At 42.6% G+C, this 20,371-nt stretch overlaps 1 protein-coding gene across 2 annotated transcripts in view; it reads left to right on the top strand.

Annotated features, from left to right (window-relative positions):
* The window catches only part of CFAP54 (cilia and flagella associated protein 54), a 2,603,731-nt gene that overhangs the window by 2,336,352 nt on the left and 247,008 nt on the right, over positions 1-20,371 (top strand). For both annotated transcript variants that reach the window (XM_078677994.1, XM_078677988.1), the window contains one exon: positions 5,794-5,900. In XM_078677994.1, coding sequence (XP_078534120.1) covers positions 5,794-5,900 — 107 coding nt within the window. The remainder of the gene's footprint in view (positions 1-5,793; positions 5,901-20,371) is intronic.

The raw sequence follows: 20,371 nt of genomic DNA, 5'->3' as shown, positions 1-20,371 counted from the left end.
CTTCCTCTGCCAATGGGGCAATGTGGGAGATTGCCGAAGGTGGAGGGGGTAAGAAAAGGACTTTCCTCCCATTCTAGTCTTGCTGATAAGGGGATGGTTGCCAGTGAGAGCTGGGCTGATGGCAGGTGTCTTTTGGGTGCATGGAAGGAAAGGCAGCTGTTCAGGTATGCAGCATTCATCCGTTCTTGGAAGTTGTGTCTGTTGTTGGGTTTGTTGGTGAGGGAGAGGATCAGCTGGGTGTCGTCGGTGTATGAGACAATGTTGAGCCTGTGGTTCCGGATGATGGTTGCACGGGGGCCGTGTAGACGTTGAAGAGGGTGGGCTGATGGTGGAGTCCTGAGGCACTCCACAGTTGGTCACTGTTGGTTCTGAGAGGTAGGGAGGAATCCTGACCTGCTGATTTCTGTTGGTGAGGAAGGGGCGGATCCAGTAGAGGGCCTTGCCGCGGATGCCGGCGTCGTGGACTATGGTGGCTAGAGTGCAGTGGGAGACAATGTTGAGACGGCCCTACCACCACCTAATAAATTGGGCCCTAAATATGAAGAATGCAATTCAAAGTCATTTTAATTGAAAGAAGTGAATCCCCACTTTCTGATAGAGATTTCTAATTTCAGACTCTTCATTGTTGGAATATTCCTGTGGCATCAGACTTGATCTGGAAACTCTCAAATAGTACTTCTACACGCTGGTAGGTGGTGCCATCCAGCTCCGCGTAGATACAGTACTACTCCACAAATGTCATGCAGGGACCAATCATATCTGCTGGTTTCAGTTCCTTTCTTTCCACACTAGCAGAAAGGTATACAACCTTTACAACGCAACTTTTACCACGCAGTGCCTTTACGACGCAACTTTTACAACGCAAACCATTACAACGCATTGCGCTGGGGGGCGCTCTAGGATAGGGAATAGGTTTAATTTACTATCCAACACCTTCCCTACTATCCATGGGGACTGGAGTTGGAATAGTAAATTAAACTATTCACTATCCAGCGCCCCTAAGCACTATGCGTTGTAATGGTATGCGTTGTAAAACTCGCGTTGTAAAAGCATGCGATGTACAAGCATGCGTTGTAATGTCATACATCCGCAGACAGGGATCCAGAGCTGCTTTGTCTCTTCAGAGACTTATTACCACTCAAACAATTGCTAAATCTAGTGTGCAAGGGATATGTCAGCTCTCAAAATGACAACATTCAAAACCTGTTAGGACTGTTGCACGCAAATGCCTGTAACAGATCCTTGCCGGGTTTGATTGTGAGCCACAGCTCAAAGGCCTGCAGTGACTGCACATCAATGAATCCAAAGGCCATACGGGACAGCAAGAAGAAGCTCTACATCACCAAACATAAGAAGGCTCAATGTCCAAGAGTCAAGCTTGGTCTGTTCCCAGTCTAAGAGCCACAGGAGTTTGTCCGGAGGTCGATCGTATTTGCACTCCAAATCATCAGGTAAGTCAAAGAAGAAGCACAAAAAATCAAAACAGACTTGCCTCTTCCCTCCACTTTCAAACTCCTGAGAATGCGTGCGGCTCATGCCATACCTCAATCTCGCTCCCGAAGTCGGTCGTTGGAGCCTATCTCGCTCAGTTTGTCCCTGCACAACACGAGTTTCCGGAGCCATCTGTGACACAGAGGTAGATTCCAGAATTCTGCGAGGCTTTACCTCAGACACGTCATCCGGTGTCCCCTCGCCCCCATACTGACTCTGTTTCTCCACCATCGACGCTGAATTAGGAGATGCCCATTGTAATATCTAACTCAGATTTAGCACCAGTACGACCTTGACTGCATTCAGTTTTGATTGAACCACAACCTGCACTTGACCTCCTACCTCCACAAGGACGATCCCACACACTTCCTTCCTTGTTTAGCACAGATTCTGACAATGATTACAATGCAGGTGAGAAAATTGGTCAACTCTATCATGAGGAGAACTGATCTGATGACCTGTTCTATACACCAGTGGCCTCAATACCTTTCCTGATTCTGGTCTTCCCACTCCCCCACATCCTGCAACTAAAGAGAGTGTTTCTTTCTTGGTGGTCATCTGGAGGGCAGATAAAGCTCTTGACCTCCAGCTCCCCACCATAAAGGTCACCACCAGCATCTTGACCAATGCACTTCAGCTGGGGAAAACTACGAAGTCCCTACTACCTTTTGACGAGACTCTCGCTGATACGATACTAGGGTTGTGGCTAAACTTGCTCTCTCCTGCCAGTAAACTGCCAAATTGCATGAAACGAACGACCTGCCTCCAAAGATCCCGCATTTTCTTCCCAGCACCTCTCTATTGAGAGCAAAGAGGCGAAGGCCGCTACTGGCTGGACTAATCCGAACAGTTTCTCAATTACTCCCCCAATACAGAGTTCAAAAGGGTAGAAACCTTTGGGAAGAGTGTATTTTCTTCCACCAGTTTGGCCCTCAGGTTCATCATTGCCAGTAGCCTGCTAGGCTGCTATTCACATGCTCTTTGGTATTTGGTGGTACAAGTCCTCCCTGGTGTCCTGAAGGAGCTCCAACCTGTCCTCATCCAAGCTATTCAAATCAGTTGTAATGCAGCCAAATTTATGATTCGTAGTGACGTAGACACCACCAATTCTTTCGGACAAGCCATTGGCAGCAGTGTTGCCATGCCTGGGTGTGGTCAATGAGCTTTTCAGGCAATGCCCAGTCATCAATCAAATGAAACAGGATTTGTAAAGCACTGCTTATCACCCCGGCGGTTATCCAGGTGCTAGGGGGATGCTACTGCTGAGAAGGATTAGTCAAAGAGCAAGGTCTTCAGGTCGTAGTTGAACTCCTGCCGGGTGGGGAAAGTGCTGAGAGGGAGGGGGGAGGCTGTTTCAGGATTTGGCTGCCAGGTGAAAGAAGGCATGCCCCCGCCCCCCTCGTGTTTCTGTGAATGAGGGGGAGTGTGGGCATAGAAGAGGGATGAGGAACAGAGATTGCAGGTTTGTTGGTGGAAGTTCAGCCTGTGGTTGAGATAGGCTGGGCCCTGGTTGTGAAGACCTTTGTAGGTGTGGGTGAGCAGTTTGCTGACGGGTGTCGGTGTACAGCTTTGAGGAAGGGGGCTGTGTGGTTCCGCCTCAGCTGATCGAGGATGAGTCTGGCTGCTGAGTTCTGGATGGTCAGGAGTTGAGCGGTGATTGCCACATAGAAGGAGTTGTCGTAGTCCAGGCGGCTGATGATGAAGGCCTGGGTGATGGTACATTTGATGTTGAGCGGGGAGCCATTTGCAGATTTTCCTGAGCAGGGCTAGGGTGGGAAAGCAGGAGGATGAGACTGTGTTGATATGTTTCCTCATCGAGAGTTTGCTGTTGAGTATTAGTCCAAGGTTTTTTGCATGCCTTGTTGGTTGGGTGTGGGGCTGGGCTCTGTTGGCCACCAGGAGTCGTCCCACTGGGAGTAGTTGCTCCAGAAGATTATTATTTCTGTTTTGTCTCTGTTGAATTTGAGGATTCTACTTGGTATCCTGCTAGCAACACTGGTCATGCATCTGTTGCATTTGGTGTTGGTCTGGTCTGAGGGGAGTAAGAGGATGAGCTGAGTGTCGTCCATGTAGGAGATTACATGCATGTTGTTGGATCTGACCAGGGTGGCCAGAGGTGCCATGTAAGTGTTGAAGAGGTTCGGGCTTAAAGAGGATCCGTGTGAGATGCCACAGATGATAGGGCATATTTGCAAGCCCCTTTTGCCGCTGGTGCTTCACTTTTGTGATGCACCGGTGGCTCATTTTGCTGCCCCATATTTACAAGGACACGTAAAGTCACTCTGCGTGGCTTTTCGTGTCCTTGTAAAAAGGTCTCCTTTTCACACAGCACTTTGCATGAAAGGGGCATGCCATGGGTGTAAATAGAGCAAGACAAGTTTATGCTCAGTTCTACAACAAAGTCTTTAAGCATAGGATTAACATAGTGCCATCCACGCTGAGCTGTAAAAATTACACAGGTTTTTACAACTCCAGGCACAGTATTATAGTTTTGGATTTGTAAAATTCTATCCAAGCCAACCGGGAATAAATAAAAGCAACCCCTGAACCATATTTCACTATCATTATAGCTCGTCAGAGAGGTTTAGCTTTGTCCAGACACAAGGAAGCACTCAGTATAAGTCAAAACAATACCCTTACAAGCATAGAGTGCTGCATAAATGATGCAAAAAAAGAGGCAGAGAACTCTGGGTAGGTCCCAAGTTTAGGTGGGGAGCAGCTCCTGTATGGAGCTCCCTATAACACCAGTGACACTCTGAATTTGCCCACCTCAAATGTCTGCTTTTCTATCAAAGTTTTTAAAGCATAGGATTAGCATATTGCCATGCACGCTGAGATAGAAATGGACATAGGGCCTTAATATGAGTCTGGCGGTCCACAGACCACCAGACTCACGGTGACGGTCTCCCGACTGCGTTATTACGACTAGGGCAGTAGGGTCGCCCTGGGACCACCACTACCACTGTTCCCTTGTGGTTGCACAGCGATCCTGAGGCCGCAACATGATTGGCGGGGCCGCTGCGGCCCCGCCAAGCAATTATGAGTTTCCTTGCTGCCACACTTTTGAAGGCAGTGTGACCACCCTGAAAAGTGTGGCGGTGAGGAAATAAAGGGGGCCCTATGGTGCTTCACCCCAGTGCCTGCACAGCATGGACTGCAGCATCAATCATTACATGTTCTATGCATCATTGAGGAACACAATATTTTGGTAAACGATATTTTTGACACAATATTCATGTCACACAATATTTCAGTTCACAATGTTTTGTCATAGAATCCCTGTGTTGTTACATCATGCTTTTGAATACATTGTTTGTAGCAGAACTTTGGGCCAGATTTAGAGTTGTGTGGACTGATTACTCTGTCACACTTGTGACGGATATCCCATCCGCCATGTTACAAGTTCCATAGGATATAATAGAATTGTAATACGGCGGACGGGATATCCGTCCTTCCGCTAAATCTAAATCAGGCCCTTTAATTTATTTTGCTATTTTTTTGTCTTTGAGGTTTTTTTGATGCTATAAATACTTATTGTCTAATTTTGTGATTACCTGATAGTGTCATGGAATATTTCAGGACATTGCACATTTTTCATAATATGATATCCATGAGAAAGTACATAATTTTAGTGATTATTCTTTGTCAATACCTTTGTGTCCCTTCAGTTGAACAGCTACCTACTGCCCTCCCCTCTTTATGGTTAATCCCAGGATCTCACACTGCAAGAGAACATACTGTGGAGGTACTAAGATTAGCATTTGTGAGAGGTGCCAGTTCTTCCATGACAACTATTAAATTATGTGATGTAGGTGGTAATGGGAAGAAGGACTGACTATCCTTGGCACCATATGCATTACTCTATAAAACATTTTTTTGAAGCTTCGGGGGGGTTGGTGGGGCGGGGCTTCTAATGTATGAAGAAAAATAATGTTCAATGAGGGATAAAGCTGTCAGTTTTGTTTTTCTATAAGAAGGCAGTTTCCCCAATGTCACTTGAGGCCAAAATAGCCCATATCTGGGCACTTTGGGTTAAATAACAAACCAATATTCGCAAATTGTAAATATTTTCTATGTAGTGAAAAGTGAGGAAGTATTTACTAAGAACAGCTCTGTAACAAATTCCACATATGCTATCAGATGGTTGTTATTGTCCAGCACTGTGGCAATGTGAACTTGGGGGTCAGGGGCTTAAAGGTTGTATAATGCCTGTATTTGACAACTCCGCTTTTAATCCCTTCAATAATTGCTACTTCTAGATTTCCCGGAAATAAAAATATGTTGTGACATCTTTTTTCACAGATTTTGCTTTTTTATGCATACAATACAACCACTGTCAAAATAAACAACCTGAAGACTTTTAACACGGATGATGTGGTTTGTGGACAAGTATCGATTCTTTTGGCAAGGTACATATTTTGTCGTTGAATTAAGAACTTTCGAGTTGTTCCTGTAAATAGCTGTATAATCGGTTTCATATATCGTAGCTGGATTTCAACGTCTTTGTTTACAGTACTCTTATACACAGTGTTAAACATCATTTCTGCTTTTAATGCATTTTAAATAAGAAAATATGCAAATAATACAGCACCTCGATTTAATTCCGTGCAAGCTGTTATTCGTTTGCTTATAAATACCTTTTATTTACTTTTTTTTTTTTTGTTTAAGAAATTTTTATTATCATTTTAGAATAAAGGCATTACATATGTCATAAACAAATGGAAATGAAAATATTAAGAAGGATTACAAAACATATGCATTGGTGAAAAAATAAAAATAAAAATAAATAAATGAAGAGGAGAGGAGATGCAGAGAGATGGAAAGAGGAAAGAGAGATACGTGAAATAGAAAAGAAGGAGAGAAGAGAGAAAGAGAGGAAAGAAAAGGTCAAGGATGGAAAGGGAAAATAGAGAGAGGGGAAGGTAAAGAATAAGTGGGAATACTGAAAAGTCCTTCAAGGAGGAGAGTTGGAAAAAAGATATGAGGTAAAAGGGGAGCCAAAGGAGATCAGATTTAATTTTAAGGGAAACAGAAGAGGATGAGGCGATAGCAATCCTATGTTCATCGCAAATAAAATTCCACCAAGTGTGAACCGAAAGTTTAGAGTTATCTTTCCAACATAATAAAATGACTTTAAATGCAAGAGCAATAAACAAGTCCAATAATCTAGCAGAAGAAGAGATAATATCAACATCAGACGACAACGATCCCAGGAAAATAGTCTGTAAAGATAACTGAACAGAGCAGGAAAATATTCGCATACATAACTTCCAAACTTCTTTCCAAAATGATAAAAAACAGGGAGACATTCGTATAATAGGTGCTTAAGGGACCCAGTTTCTCTAGAACATGACCAACATAGGGAAGAAGATGTTGGGGAAAACTTATGAACACTGACAGGGGTGAGAAGGACTCTATGATAAAGGAAAAATAAAGATTGGGTAATACGAGCAGCAGGAGATACTTTAAACAATTTGGACCATATACGATCCCACAAAAGAACAGAGAAAGAAATATCAAGGTCAGTTTCCCATGCAATCTCAACAGGTGTTTTAGGTCGATCTGTACTATTGGACATTAACATTGTATAAACAAGGGCAGCTTTAGGTTGTTGAGTGGAAAATAAGGGATAGAGTGGAGAGGTAGGAGAAAAAGAGGGTAAAACATCAGGCACAGAGAAGGAATCTAAGTGTGATTGAATAGCAGACGTAATAATGATATATTCATTAACATAAGATGCAGGCAAGTTATACAAATTTTGCACTTCTGTAAACGAAATGATAGAGGTATTATCAAAAAATTGATGAACAAATAAAACATTCTTTTCTTTCCAATGCTTAAAATAAAATGATTTGCCCTTATATCGTAGAAATTTGTTATACCAAACAACAGACAATAAGAAACATTGTACAGGAGAGAGGTTGGAGGAAAAGACATTATATAACACTGTCTGGGAGTATTTTAAAATAGGAAATTTGGTTATAAAAGAGCAATTTGACATAAAAACAGTATGTTTAAAGGAAAAACCTTGGAGAAGAGAGCGTTCAAGGAGAATCCAGGAAGGTGTAGGAGTTTCAGCAAAGTCATAGGCCAAAGAAAAGTATTGCTTAATCAAAAAAGCAGAGTGATAAGTTTTAAAGTTGGGATAGCGAACACCTCCTTCAGATTTCGGGCGAATCAGCTTATTCAATGCTATTCGAGGATGTTTATCATTCCATAAAAATTTAGTACAAATAGTGTTTATGCGGGAGAAATAGGAAAAGTGAATTTTGAAGGGAAGCATAGAGACGACATAGAGAACATGTGGGGCAACCATCATTTTAATAGTATCCAATCTACCCCACCAAGAAAGAAAAAGTGGGGACCAGAGTTGAAGTAGGGAGTTGAGTTTCAGTATGAGAGAACCAAAAGTAAATTTAAGGGTATCTCTCAAGGAGGGTGCGAACCAAATACCAAGGTGCTTAATTTTAGAGGGACACCCCCAACAAAATCAGTATGAGAAAACATGAATTGATAACAAAGCGAGTTAAGTGGGAGGACTTCCGTTTTGGACAGATTCAACTTATATCCCGATATAGAGGAATATAACTGGACCTCATCCAAAAAAGGTGGAAGGGAGGATTCAGGATTAGACATGTACACCAGCACATCATCCGCGTAAGCAGATAATTTAATTTCAGTTGAATTCAATTTAAAACCAGTGATGTTGGGATTAGAGCGAATTCTTTCTAAAAAGGGTTCGAGACAAAGGATAAATAAAAGGGGGGAAAGGGGACAACCTTGACGAGTGCCTCTAGATAATGAGAAGGGCTTGGAAAACTGGTTGTTAACAAAAATACTGGCACGAGGAGATGAATAAAGTAGTTTGACCAATTGAATGAAAGAGGGACCAAAACCAAACCAGTGCAGGGTACGAAATAAGAACTGCCAGTTAATACGATCAAAAGCTTTTTCAGCATCTAGGGAGAGTGCCGCTAAAGGAACTTTAAGATGCTTGCTGTGGGTAATAACATTGGAAAACATACGTGCATTGTCCGCGGCAAGTCTACCTTTCACAAAACCCACCTGGTTCGTGTTGATTAAACGCGGAATAAGGGAATCCAGGCGTGAAGCAAGAATTTTAGCAAAAATTTTGCAATCGTAATTAATTAGGGATATAGGGCGGTAATTTTTACATTGGGTATGATCTTTATCAGGTTTGGGGATTATGATAATTAATGCGTCCAAAAAGGATCCAGAAGCCTTTGCGTCAGATATAAATGAATTAAAGAATTGAAGGAGTTTAGGAGCAAAAAATGAATGAAACGTGGAGTAAAATTCTACAGGTAGGCCGTTGGGGCCAGGAGCCTTAGATCGTTTGAGTGCATTAATGGCTCGAGTCACCTCTGGTAGAGTAATTTGTTCTTCCAGGAGGGCAAAATCATCCGGGAAGGATGGGGGGGGGGGAGACCTTCAAAAAAGGATGAGAAGTTGTCTTCAGCGGGGTGAGTGTCGTCAGTGTATAAGGAGTGATAATAGGAATGGAAAACCTCCGCGATATCTTCATCAGCCGAGACCAATGTATTGAGAGAATCATTAAAAATTAGGCCTACGTTTTTACGCTCATATTTAATTTTCAGATAGTTTGCCAACATTTTTCCCGCCTTGTTTTGGCCACCAAGGAGAGTGTTACATGCCTCATTAGTAATAATCTTATTAAGTTCTGTTTTGTCCAAAATTAAATCTTGAAGGGAGGTGGAGGACTTAGAGGAGAAATACACATGTTCTAGGTTTTTAATGTTTCGAAGTTGGTCTGCATAACGAAGCCTGTTAAGTTTCTTTATCTTAGCAACATAGGATATGGTGAAAGCGCGGAAAGCAGCCTTAAAAGCGTCCCAGTTATTTGGAATGGATGTATCAGAAGGATTATTAAATGTAAAGAATTCATGGAAAGATTCCGTACTTTCTTTAAAAAAAAACAGAATCAGATAAAAGAAATGTGTTAAATTTCCAACTACTAAATTGAGAGGAAATCCGGGAAAGGTCAAGTGAGGTATACACAGGAGCATGGTCAGAGAGAAATATGGAACCTATTGTAGAGTGTTGAATGGAGGGGAGTAAAGATTTACTAACCATAATGTAATCAATTCTGGAACGGGTGTGGTGAACATTAGAAAAAAAGGTATATTCCAACACATCAGGGTTACACAGTTTCCACGAGTCATATAGAGGACGTGAGGCAATGGCAGATTGGAAGCTCTTATGAGATTTGTCAGGTTGAAATTTACTGGAGGATAATCTATCAGAGAAAGGATCTAACCAGTGGTTAAAATCACCAGCAACAATAAAATCAGGGCAATCAATGGAAGAAATTAGGGTTTTAATAGCGTTCCAAAACTTAGGGTCAGGACCTACTGGACCATAAATATTTAACAGAACCAGTTTCTTATTCTGGATAATAACCTTAGCCATTGCCCAACGTCCTTCATCATCATGTTGAGAGGAGATAATTTGTACATTCAAAGCTTTGTGAAACAAAATAGCAACCCCTCCTTTTTTAAGCACAGCAGGAGAAAATACAACCTGACCCACCCATTGTCTCTTTAACTTGAGTGATTCAACATCAGAACAATGCGTTTCTTGAAGAAAAACGACTTGAGAACCAAGTTTGGATAAATGTGACAATACCTTTTGACGCTTGACAGGGTGACCAAGACCTCGTACATTCCATGAGACAAAATTACACACCATTACGGAAAGGGATGATGGATGACACGGGGAGAGAACGCACTGCAATAGAGGCACTACAGAAAAGGAAATAACCAAGACATAAAATACGTAAAAAGAGAGTTCTCAAAAAACTCATACAAAAAAGGAAACAAATAAGGTGAAGATAATGGAATACATCATGAGAGAGAACAAACTTGAGAGAGATTGCAAAGGGAAAGAAGAATGTAGAACAAAGGAGAAAAGGAAGAAAAATTCAGTAAGGAGAAGGGAAAAGAAGACAGAAAGATAAGAAAGGAGATATGAAGAAGAGGAGAGAATAAAGAAAATAAAGAAAAAAGTAAACAGATCAAGGCAAATAAGCCTGATCAGTAGAGCACCGGATAACAAAAACATCAGGGGCAAGGATACACCAGGCAGGGAACAGATCCCCACGAGCTACCGAGAAAAGGACGTAAAAAACAAGAACACGAAGATACAGAAAATTGTAAGAGCAAAAAATAGGAGAAAAAACAGAAAAGACGAAGAGAGGAATCAAAGATAGGCAGAGGAGAGATGCAGATAACCACAGTGAGAAGGAAAAAAGTTACATGGAAGAGTAATACGAGAAGTAACAATAAGTAAGATTAGGCAACAGTGTCCATCGTTGAAGGAGAGACACTCTGTAGATAGGTGTGAAGTTGTTGAGGGTCATCAAATGATCGGGTGCGACCATTATGAGTGATCTTGCAAAAGCACGGATGAAGGATGCCATATTGAATGTTGAGTTGTCGCATAAGAGGTCGGAGATTCAAGAATTCTTTCCGTCGGGCATTAGTCGCAGTCGAGAGATCCTGTGAGATGAAGATGTTATGTCCGGACCACTGGAGACGTCGTTTAATCCTGGCAGCTTTTAAAACAGTCATTAACTCCGTAAATTCTAGAAAGAGCATGATAACACCCCGAGGTTTGCTAGAGTTAGAGTTAATACGGCCAAGACGGTGGGCCCTTTGAATGTTAAGGGGGTGTGACGTGGGTTGGAGGTCCAAAAGTTCCTGTAGAAATTTTTGTAGAAAAGACACCATATCAGACCCTTCCACATTTTCTGGAATGCCATAAACGCGTAGGTTGTTTCTGCGATTACGATTTTCCAAATCCTCCGTGTGTAACTTGAGTTTGTGGATTTCCTTTTCTAAAAGAGGGATTTTATTCGAGGCATCCTGAATATCACTAACCCTTTGCTCCAAATTTAAAACTTTGCCCTCCATAAGGACCCATCTATCTTCAATCTGTTTGAGCCGCTCATTAGTGGCAACCATAAACGGTTGGAGGCCACGAACCTCTTCAAGGATGGAGTCAAGAACAGGATTTGATGAAGACTTAATGGGAGAGGGCGGATCGTTCTTGAGTCGCTTAGGTTTGGTACCAGTTTGAGATAGTTTGGAGTCGCTCGCCATGTTACTGATGTGAGCAGGGAGCAAAAGGTAAAGTAGGACACTGCCCAGGAGGTATCAATGAGGAATAATATCAGTCACTCTCAACAAGCTGAATGAAAAAAGTCAAAAACGCAGGAAGCAGGCGATGATGGCGCTGAAGTGAGGTGAAATACGACAACAAGATGATGCTTTTTAGGGCTTGAAAAGTAGAAAAACCATCTTCACATGGGACATTGATAATATTCAGCACATGAAGGGCATGGAGCAGGAGGGCCAAGACTGCAACTGGTAATACGCTATGTCATATGAGGCAAAGTCAACCCAAATTCGGCATTTTTAAAATGGCGGCACTTCTTCCTGACATAGCAGAACGACTCAGACATGCAAGCCGTGGAATGGCAAAATAAATAGCAGAACACCAGCTGGAGAACGCACTATAATAGCGTAAATTGAACGTGTGGTAAGGTATGTACCTAACACACTGCCTGGGAGTCAGAGCGTTGAGGAAAATAGCGACGCGGGCTCAGCAGTCAAAATGGCGGCCGCCCGCGTCGCAGTGAATGGAAAGGATTAACACTCTATAAAGAAGACCCCACAAACAACAAAAGCCACGTCCGGTGACAGCATCCAGGTGTATGAAGAATTAGGGCCAATACTGCAACTAGTAACTTCCTGCGGCATATATAGCACATGAGAAAGAGAAAGTCAATCCAAAATCGGCATTCTTAATGTGACGGCACCTCTTTCTGTCAAAGCAGTTCAAATTAAGCATGAAAACGGCGGAAAGGCAGAAAAAATGACAGAACACCAGCAGTAAAGTGCCATTATAATAGTGAAAACTGACCGTGTGGTAAGGAAGTTACCAAACATGCTGCCTGGAAGTCAGAGCGGTAGGGAAAAACACCGACGCGGGCACGGCGGCCAAAATGGCGGCCGTCCGCGTCGCGGTGAAGAGATATAATTACCGCTCCAAAAATAGCGCTCAACCAACAACGAAAGCCTCGTCCGGTGGCAGCATCAGGGTCACGGAGCTTTCCACCGTCTCTGGATACGACTCAATCGTCCAGGAATCTTGAAGGAGCGCTCTCACGGCATCCGCAGAGAATGACAGACGCGGAGCTCACGGAGAAGCCGTCTACACCTGCCGGCGCGCAAGCCACGCCCCCTTTTATTCACTTATAAACGTATTATTTTATTATTCAATATGTATCACAGACTGGACGTTAGGTGTCACACTTCAGTTGGTGTGAAAACCTCAATGAACAGACACGAAGTTTCCACAATTTAAGCAGATACACCGTATTTCAACCCACTGTAATGTGATACATACGATTATGCAAATCAATAACTGTCCCATTCTGTGGTAATCCACGATGTAATACTCCATTTTTCTAGCTAATATACAATAAGAATACACATTTCCAAGTATGTTTGCATTTGTTCACGCGAAGACGCTGTCCTGTTTTTGTTAATCAAAACGTTTGAGGAAAAAAATATTAGGAGACCTCGAACTAACCTCATCTCCACTGTTATCAGCTATTTTCTCTACGCACGCCGCAAACCTTAGGTCATGCTTGACAGCTTGCTGTCTGCTGGAGCCCATGCCAGAATAACACACAACACAACACAATACATACCACATATAAACACTTAGGGCTTTGGGCCAGCTGCTTTCAGCCACCATATTTTGGTATCAGCCACTGACATTTTACAGATGTTTTTATGTCCTACCTTCATTTGCTTTGGTGGCTCATCAAAAGGTAGTTTACTATAGAAGCAGCAAGGAGGTGCTGTGAAAAACTAATGTTTGACAAGACAGTTTTTTGTGACATGCATCTTGCTATTTTCAATATGGACTGTTTACCAACTGCACCGTCTAGCTCTATCCTTGTATGTTCTTAGCAGCTCTACAGCATCAAGGCAAAGTAGGGGGAAAGCAGCAGGGAGGTTCTTCCTGGCCGCTGGACCCGAAGAAGTGGAGAACGCAGGCTCTAGCAGTAAGTCATCATATTGATCTGTGGTGGAGTGAATGTAAGTCATGCCTTGATGGGTCATTCCTGGGCTTCCTGAGCCCATAGAGCCACAGTATGATGGAACTGTTGCACTTTCAACTGTCTGCAGAGAGTATGGCCTAAAAGTGGATGGCTGGGCATTGTGCACTGCTGGATGGGTGTAGGGGGCACCACCATAGACCCCAGTTTGGACTCCCCTAAATGCTAGCAGGATGCCCTATGACGCCTGCTGGAGCTTGCATGAAGGAACCAGTTGCTAGGGCAGGTAGCTGGTTCCTGGGAGGTGCCACAGCTCATGGCCGTCACCAGCCTACAAATGAGGCACTGAGTTGCATTGCATTGCATTCTGGCTCTCATTTAAGGACCACAACTGCAGCAAATCTTAGTGTTGCGTCGAGGGGAAGAAGCTCAAACCCAGTCTGGGCTGCATGGCAACATCCTAGCCCATTGGCCCACAATCGATTACAAAGTCGTGCAGGGTCTTTGGAAGGTCGTCAACTGCGCCATCCTTGGTGTGCACTAGCTCTCAGGTAAGGTCTTTTGTTAATGGCACCAGTGGTTATGTTCCGAGGTAACAGGTGGTGAAACTGGAGCTATTTCATAAGGCAAGGTATAGATGAGTCACAGTGCTAGAAGACCAGCAGTTCCCATCAATCACTTCTAATTTTACTCTCCAATGAACAAACAACTCTGTCTCTTTTAAATGATCTGTTCATTAAAATGTTCTGACCACCATGAAGTCATAAACTATAACAGAAATATATGTATTTACGATCATGCTGTAGAATCTAAACGCTTTGTTCTTTAGTTTTGTAAGTAGTCTTTATAAACTAAGCAAGCACTGGCAAAACCAATAGGTCTGGCTTATAACCTCAAAATGAAAGCCATGCATATTGCCTTAGCCAGTGCTCATTTGCTTTGGGTGTTTATTTCCAGATATAATAGATATGATAAAATAACTTTCCTTGCAGAGCTAGCATTTATCCTCTTCCATTCATTTAACTTTGTTAACTTGACATACATTTATAAGAATGGCATTGTCCCAATGCTTTTAGCCAATGATCTTCTATTATATTTCTTGTCTCCCTTTCCTAGTTCAATCTTTTTCTCAGTGCTGTTGGAGAGGATTATTTAGATCCTTGAGGACTACAAACCATTAGGGAAAGAGCCTTTCCCCTTAGCAAACTGTTATTTGGGATGCCATTTACAAAAGTACTAGTAGAATTTAGAGTGAATAATATTCCTAGAAATTAGGTAAATTCGGATTTTTAACGTATTTATGCCAGTGGCATTCGTCAAAAGCCTTCATCGAGATCATGCGTCATTTGTTATACACTTGCTCATTCAAAACTATGCCGAGGGAGGTTGTGGCAATGTTTCCATAAAGTGCAAGAGGCATTGTGTCTCCAGAAAGTGCACATGGGAAAGGATGAGCTGGATGAGAGAAAAGAGGACTCTTGAAGATAGTGTGAGGTGACATTCAGACACATCATTTAGTAGATGGGAACAACTGTTGTGTGTACATTACTATCGTCCTGCCCTATGGCTCCAGTCTGTAAACCTCTGACACGTAACAGGCTTTGCATATTGTTGCAATGTTACTTTTGTAGTCTCAATAACATGTCTGTTCATAGTATTTGAATTAACAAAATATGTACATTGATGATGCCCATCATTGCCATCCTTATGGTAAGATATGAGACATATGTATTACCTCTAGATGGTTTTATTTTGCAATATCAACCACAAAAATACAGATAAACAGCAAAACTTTGGCTAAAATATTGTGTAAGTTAATATTGACTTTTAAATCAAAGTACAACACATTAATATTGACTTCAAAATATCGCCATTTTAACCAACTATAATACCATATTCAATACAAAATGGTGGCATCAAAGATATTCACTTTTCAAGAGACAAAATGTCGAAATAGCGCGTAGATCCAGTAAGTGCCTGTGAGGGTTATCTGGTTGCACTGGACTGGCAAAGTCAAGACTGCGACGGAGCACGGGCCGAATACAGGAGCCATGCAAGACCAGCTGAACAAAGTACCTTGATCCTGGTCATAACAGCGAGATGCGGGGTGCAGAGTGATGTGTCGGTGTGGATCCTGCAGTCTAGGTTATTCGTCAATTGTCTTCATGCAGTGATGGTGATGTGTCGATTCCAAAGACGATGAGCTGAGCTAAGAGGCATTGGTTCTGTAGGTGATGCACCGGGGTTCTCCATGCAGTCGAGGGGCTGCGTTGATCTTCCCACAATGCAGCAGTGGCAATGCATTGGTTCGGATACGTTGGTTCTTTAAGGTGATGTGCAGGTTCCAAGTGTGATGTGCCGATTCTGTTTCCACAAAAGCGACAATGCTTCAGTTCTGCTACATGCAGACAGGAGATGCATCGACTCAACTGGAGCAAGCACCAGGGTCATCTTCTGATGGACCAGACACAGGAGCAGGTGGTGAGACTGATATCACTGAGTCTCAAGAAACAGGAGACAATCCAACAAGCCCTTAGAGATCATTCAGGGTTCAAGGCAGAGTCCAGTTCTTCCTCAGCAGGGTAAAGACAGCAGTTCAGCAGAGCAGCAGAGCAGCAAACATTTATTAATAGAGTAGCAGTCCAGCAGATTGGCACTCCTTATAGTAGCAAAAAAGTACTGCTGACAGAGTTTCTCTACTGGCCCATAAGTGACTGATTTGGTGGGTCAGAGACACAGTGCTTATAACCAGTTGTGCCTTTGAAGTCAGGGTGACTTCAAAGATGGGTCTTTGAAGTGCACAGAGTTCCTTTCTTACTAGCCCTGGCTCCAGACTCCCAACAGGGGGGTAATCAACCCTTTGTGTGGGGACAGGACACTGCCTATTCAGATGTATCTGCGTGGCTGTTTAGAGTGAATGCAGAAAGTCTATCTGTTCCCCCTCCCCCCCCGACCTGATTTGGAGACAAGCTGCAGGCACGCAGAGCTTTAAGAACAAAAAAAATTCCAACTTTCTAAAAGTGGTATTTCTAAAATAATTATGTTAAATCCAACATTACCAGTAAAGAGGATTTATCATTACCATTCCAATGATATAAAACATGACAGAGCTACTTCGTCTCAATCAGAAATTACAGCTTACACCTTAGAGGTGACTTAGGTGTAAACAAAGGAGAACTTAGGGCTTTGCAAGGGGTTTTAAATGCCAAGTTGACATGGCAGTAAAACTGAAGTGGCAGGCTTGAGGCATGTGTAAAGGCTGCTTGAATGGGTTGCACCAATCAGTGCTGCAGGCCCACTAGTAGCATTTAATTCACAGGCCCTGGGCACAGGTAGTGCACTGTACTAGGGGCTTACACATACATTAAATATCCCAATTGTGAATAAATCAATGTTACTATGTTTAGGGGAGAAGCACATACATGTTAGCACTGGTCAGCAGTTATAAAGAGTCCTAAGGCCAACAAAAAGAATCAGCCAAAAGAGGAGGTAAGCATTTAAAATGTTTAGGGGAAAACCACCCTATAGATGACATGTCTAACAATAAAAATAACATAAATATTGCCATCAGAAATGCTGATAAAACATATTAAAAAAGCATATTTATATATGACAACTCCCTCAAAAGATACATAAAACAATATAGTGAATAAACTTTTAAACAAATATAAAACAAACAGCATGTACCAAAAAAGCTAACTTATAGAAAAGCATTACCAATTAAAATGGTCTATAAATAGAGGAAATGCCTTGTCACAAAGTAAGTGAATATATTTCAAGCTAAAAGAAAGCATTAACTCAACAAAAAACATATTTAAAAAAATCATTTACTTGTTATTTCTAAATCTAGTTTTTCTTTTGTCTTATAGTTCCAATGTATGAAGAAGTAACTAGAAATGTTAAAATTTCAACTGCTAAAGCAAGAAGTAAGTTGAAAATGTTAATTTTATTTCAGAAAATACAATTAATTTAATGTTTGCCTAATATGAATACCCATGTCAACAAACGCGGAGAAGGCAAATCTCCGCACACTCCGCGTCGAAGCAAAGTTGGCCAGCCCTGCCTCCACCCTCCTATTAACAATTAATTATAAATGACATAAAAGTAGAGAAAAAACATTTACTTGGACTGCAGTGTCCCCGGGCTTCCCTCCTCCCTCCACACTACGGCCCAGGGTTAGCTAAGACTAACCCCTTGGGAAAATGGTAGCCAGAAGTTATCCACTGCCAACTCCTCTGCAGCTGCAGCCTCAAAGCCTTCTTAGTTTTTCTGCAAGACCATGGGTGCCCAGTTGGAAGGAGAATCCAACAACATCTCCTCTACCGGCAGTCCATAACATCAGACATATTGTCTTGCAGATCATTCTGAGGGGTTACTCCTTCCCTTCCCAACCTCCACATTTACTGCCATCTGAAAATCGGGCTGGCAGAGGATCCTCTTATCTTTTTCCAAGAGAAAGATACAGCTCTCCTGGTCCAGAGGGCTATGGAAAGAGTTCTGATATCAGAAGTAGGCAGCGGCTGTTATTCCCGCTACTTTCTGATACCCAAAAAGAACAAACCTATTTGTCCTAATCTATAACTCCGAACCGTCAATCTCTTCCTCAAAAAGGAGGAATTCAAGATGCTCACTTTGGCTCAGGTCTTGTCTGCCCTAGACGAAGCATATCCCTTTTGGCCTTATCAGAGCCCCTCAGGGTATTTATCAAGGTGATCGCAGCTCATCTGCGCAGGTTGGGAGTTTCAGTCTTCCTCTACCTTGACGACTGGTTATTGAAAGCTGCCACGCCAAAGTCTGTTGTCTCCCTCCTACAGAAAATGGTGGACCTTCTGCATTCACTGGGGTTCACTATAAACGTGCCAAAATCACACCTGACTCCTTCTCAGATGCTCCCTTTCATCAGAGCTGTTCTGGACACAGTGCAGTTTTGGGCTTATATTCCTGGGCAGCAAGTCCAGGATATTATAGTTTCAGCTGCAATCCTGGATTTCAGTGAGATTGACTCTGAGGCTGCTAGTCCTCATGGCCTCCTGCATCCTATTGGTAAATCATGCCAGATGGCATATACAGGCTCTACAGTGAGACCTGAAGTTCCAGTGGGTGCATCATCAGGAGAATCACTCCACCATATTCCAAGTCTCGGAGGGAACTGCAAAGGATCTGCAGTGAAGGCGTATGAACCGCAATTGTTTCAGAGACAGACCCCTCTCCCTTCCCCACCTGTATCTCACAGTACTGACAGTAGTGTCAGTATTCAGTTGGGGTGGGCATCTGGGAGAGGTGAAGATCAGAGGACTCTGGTCTCCTGCAGAATTTGTACTCCACATCAACCTTTTGGAGCTCCGAGTGATCTGACTAGCATTAAAAGCATTTCTTCCCTTGGTCAAGGGGAAGTTGGTGCAAGCATTCACAGACAGCACAACCTCTATGTGCTACTGCAAGAAGCAGGGTGGGGTGGGGATGTGGACCCTTTGTCAAGAGGCCCTGCCTTCTGAACATGGCTGTAATGGCAGGGCATACCCCTGGTGGTTCAACACATGGCAGGTACTCTGAGTGCCAGTGCAGACAAACTCAGCCATCGATGCCTAGCTGATCACAAATAGCGTTTCCACTCAGAGGAGGCACAAGGTCTCTTAGAGCAGTGGCAAAAGCCTTGATTAGATCTGTTCACCTCCAAAGAGAAGGCACAATATCAGCAATTTTGCAAGTTGGAGTTCCCAAGGCGTCAATTGTATGGGAAAGTACACCTTTTGGCATGGTTACCCCGCATCTTTTGCCTGACTTTGATTAATCTTTGATTGAATGAAGAAACCCATTGTAGACCCGATGGACCTAAAGAACCTCAGGCCCATCTCCCTGCTTCCCTTCGCAGCCAAGGTCATCGAAAAAGCCGTCAGCACCCAGCTATCAAACTTAATCGAAGCTAAAAGTCTTAGACATCTCTCAATCCGTATTCAGAAGCAATCACAGCAACAAGACCGCCTTACTTGCAGCCACCAAAGACATCTCCTCCCTTCTCGACCAGGAAGAAATGCCAGCCTCCATCCTCCATCCTCCTGGACCTCTAGGCTGCATTTGACACCGTCTCCCACTGTACCCTACCCACCAGACTCCACGACGCAGGCATCCGTGGCAAGGCCCTCGACTGGATCCGCTCCTTCCTCACAGGTAGACCTCAACGAGTCAGACTCCCTTCCACCCTCTCGGAACTGACAGAGACCACTGTGGAGTGGCATCATACTAGACTCATCGCTCACAATGAACTGCCAGATCAATGTCGTCGCCTCAAACCTGCTTTAACACCCTTGGCATGCTTCAAAAGACCTTCAGATGGATCCCAACCGAATCCAGAAAAACTGTCATGCACGCACTCATCAGCAGCAAACAGGAATCAATAAGAATGATATAACTATATTCAAAGCAGAAAATATTTAACGAAAAAATTAAAATTAACGAAAACATTTTATTGCATCTTGTTTTTTCATTCAAAGAAAATATCGTACAATACAAAATTCTACAACACACAACAATCAACTCCAAGCAACTGAATAATCATAATTTCAATTTAAAAAACAATCTCCTTTATAACAAAAATATAATCACCATCATCAAACATGTAACTCACACAAACTATCTATGCTGAAAATGGATCATAATGAAACAAATGTGTGCTATATTATGAAACATAAAGATTTTTATAAAGCTGTTAAAATAAATAAATGTAATTAAAAATACATCACAACACTTTAAAAAATGTAAACTTCATAA

This window comes from Lissotriton helveticus, chromosome 1_1 (genome assembly GCF_964261635.1).
Source record: "Lissotriton helveticus chromosome 1_1, aLisHel1.1, whole genome shotgun sequence".
Lineage (NCBI taxonomy): Eukaryota > Metazoa > Chordata > Amphibia > Caudata > Salamandridae > Lissotriton > Lissotriton helveticus.
Note: the sequence above shows the minus strand (reverse complement) of the source record. Positions and strands in the feature narration are given on the sequence as shown.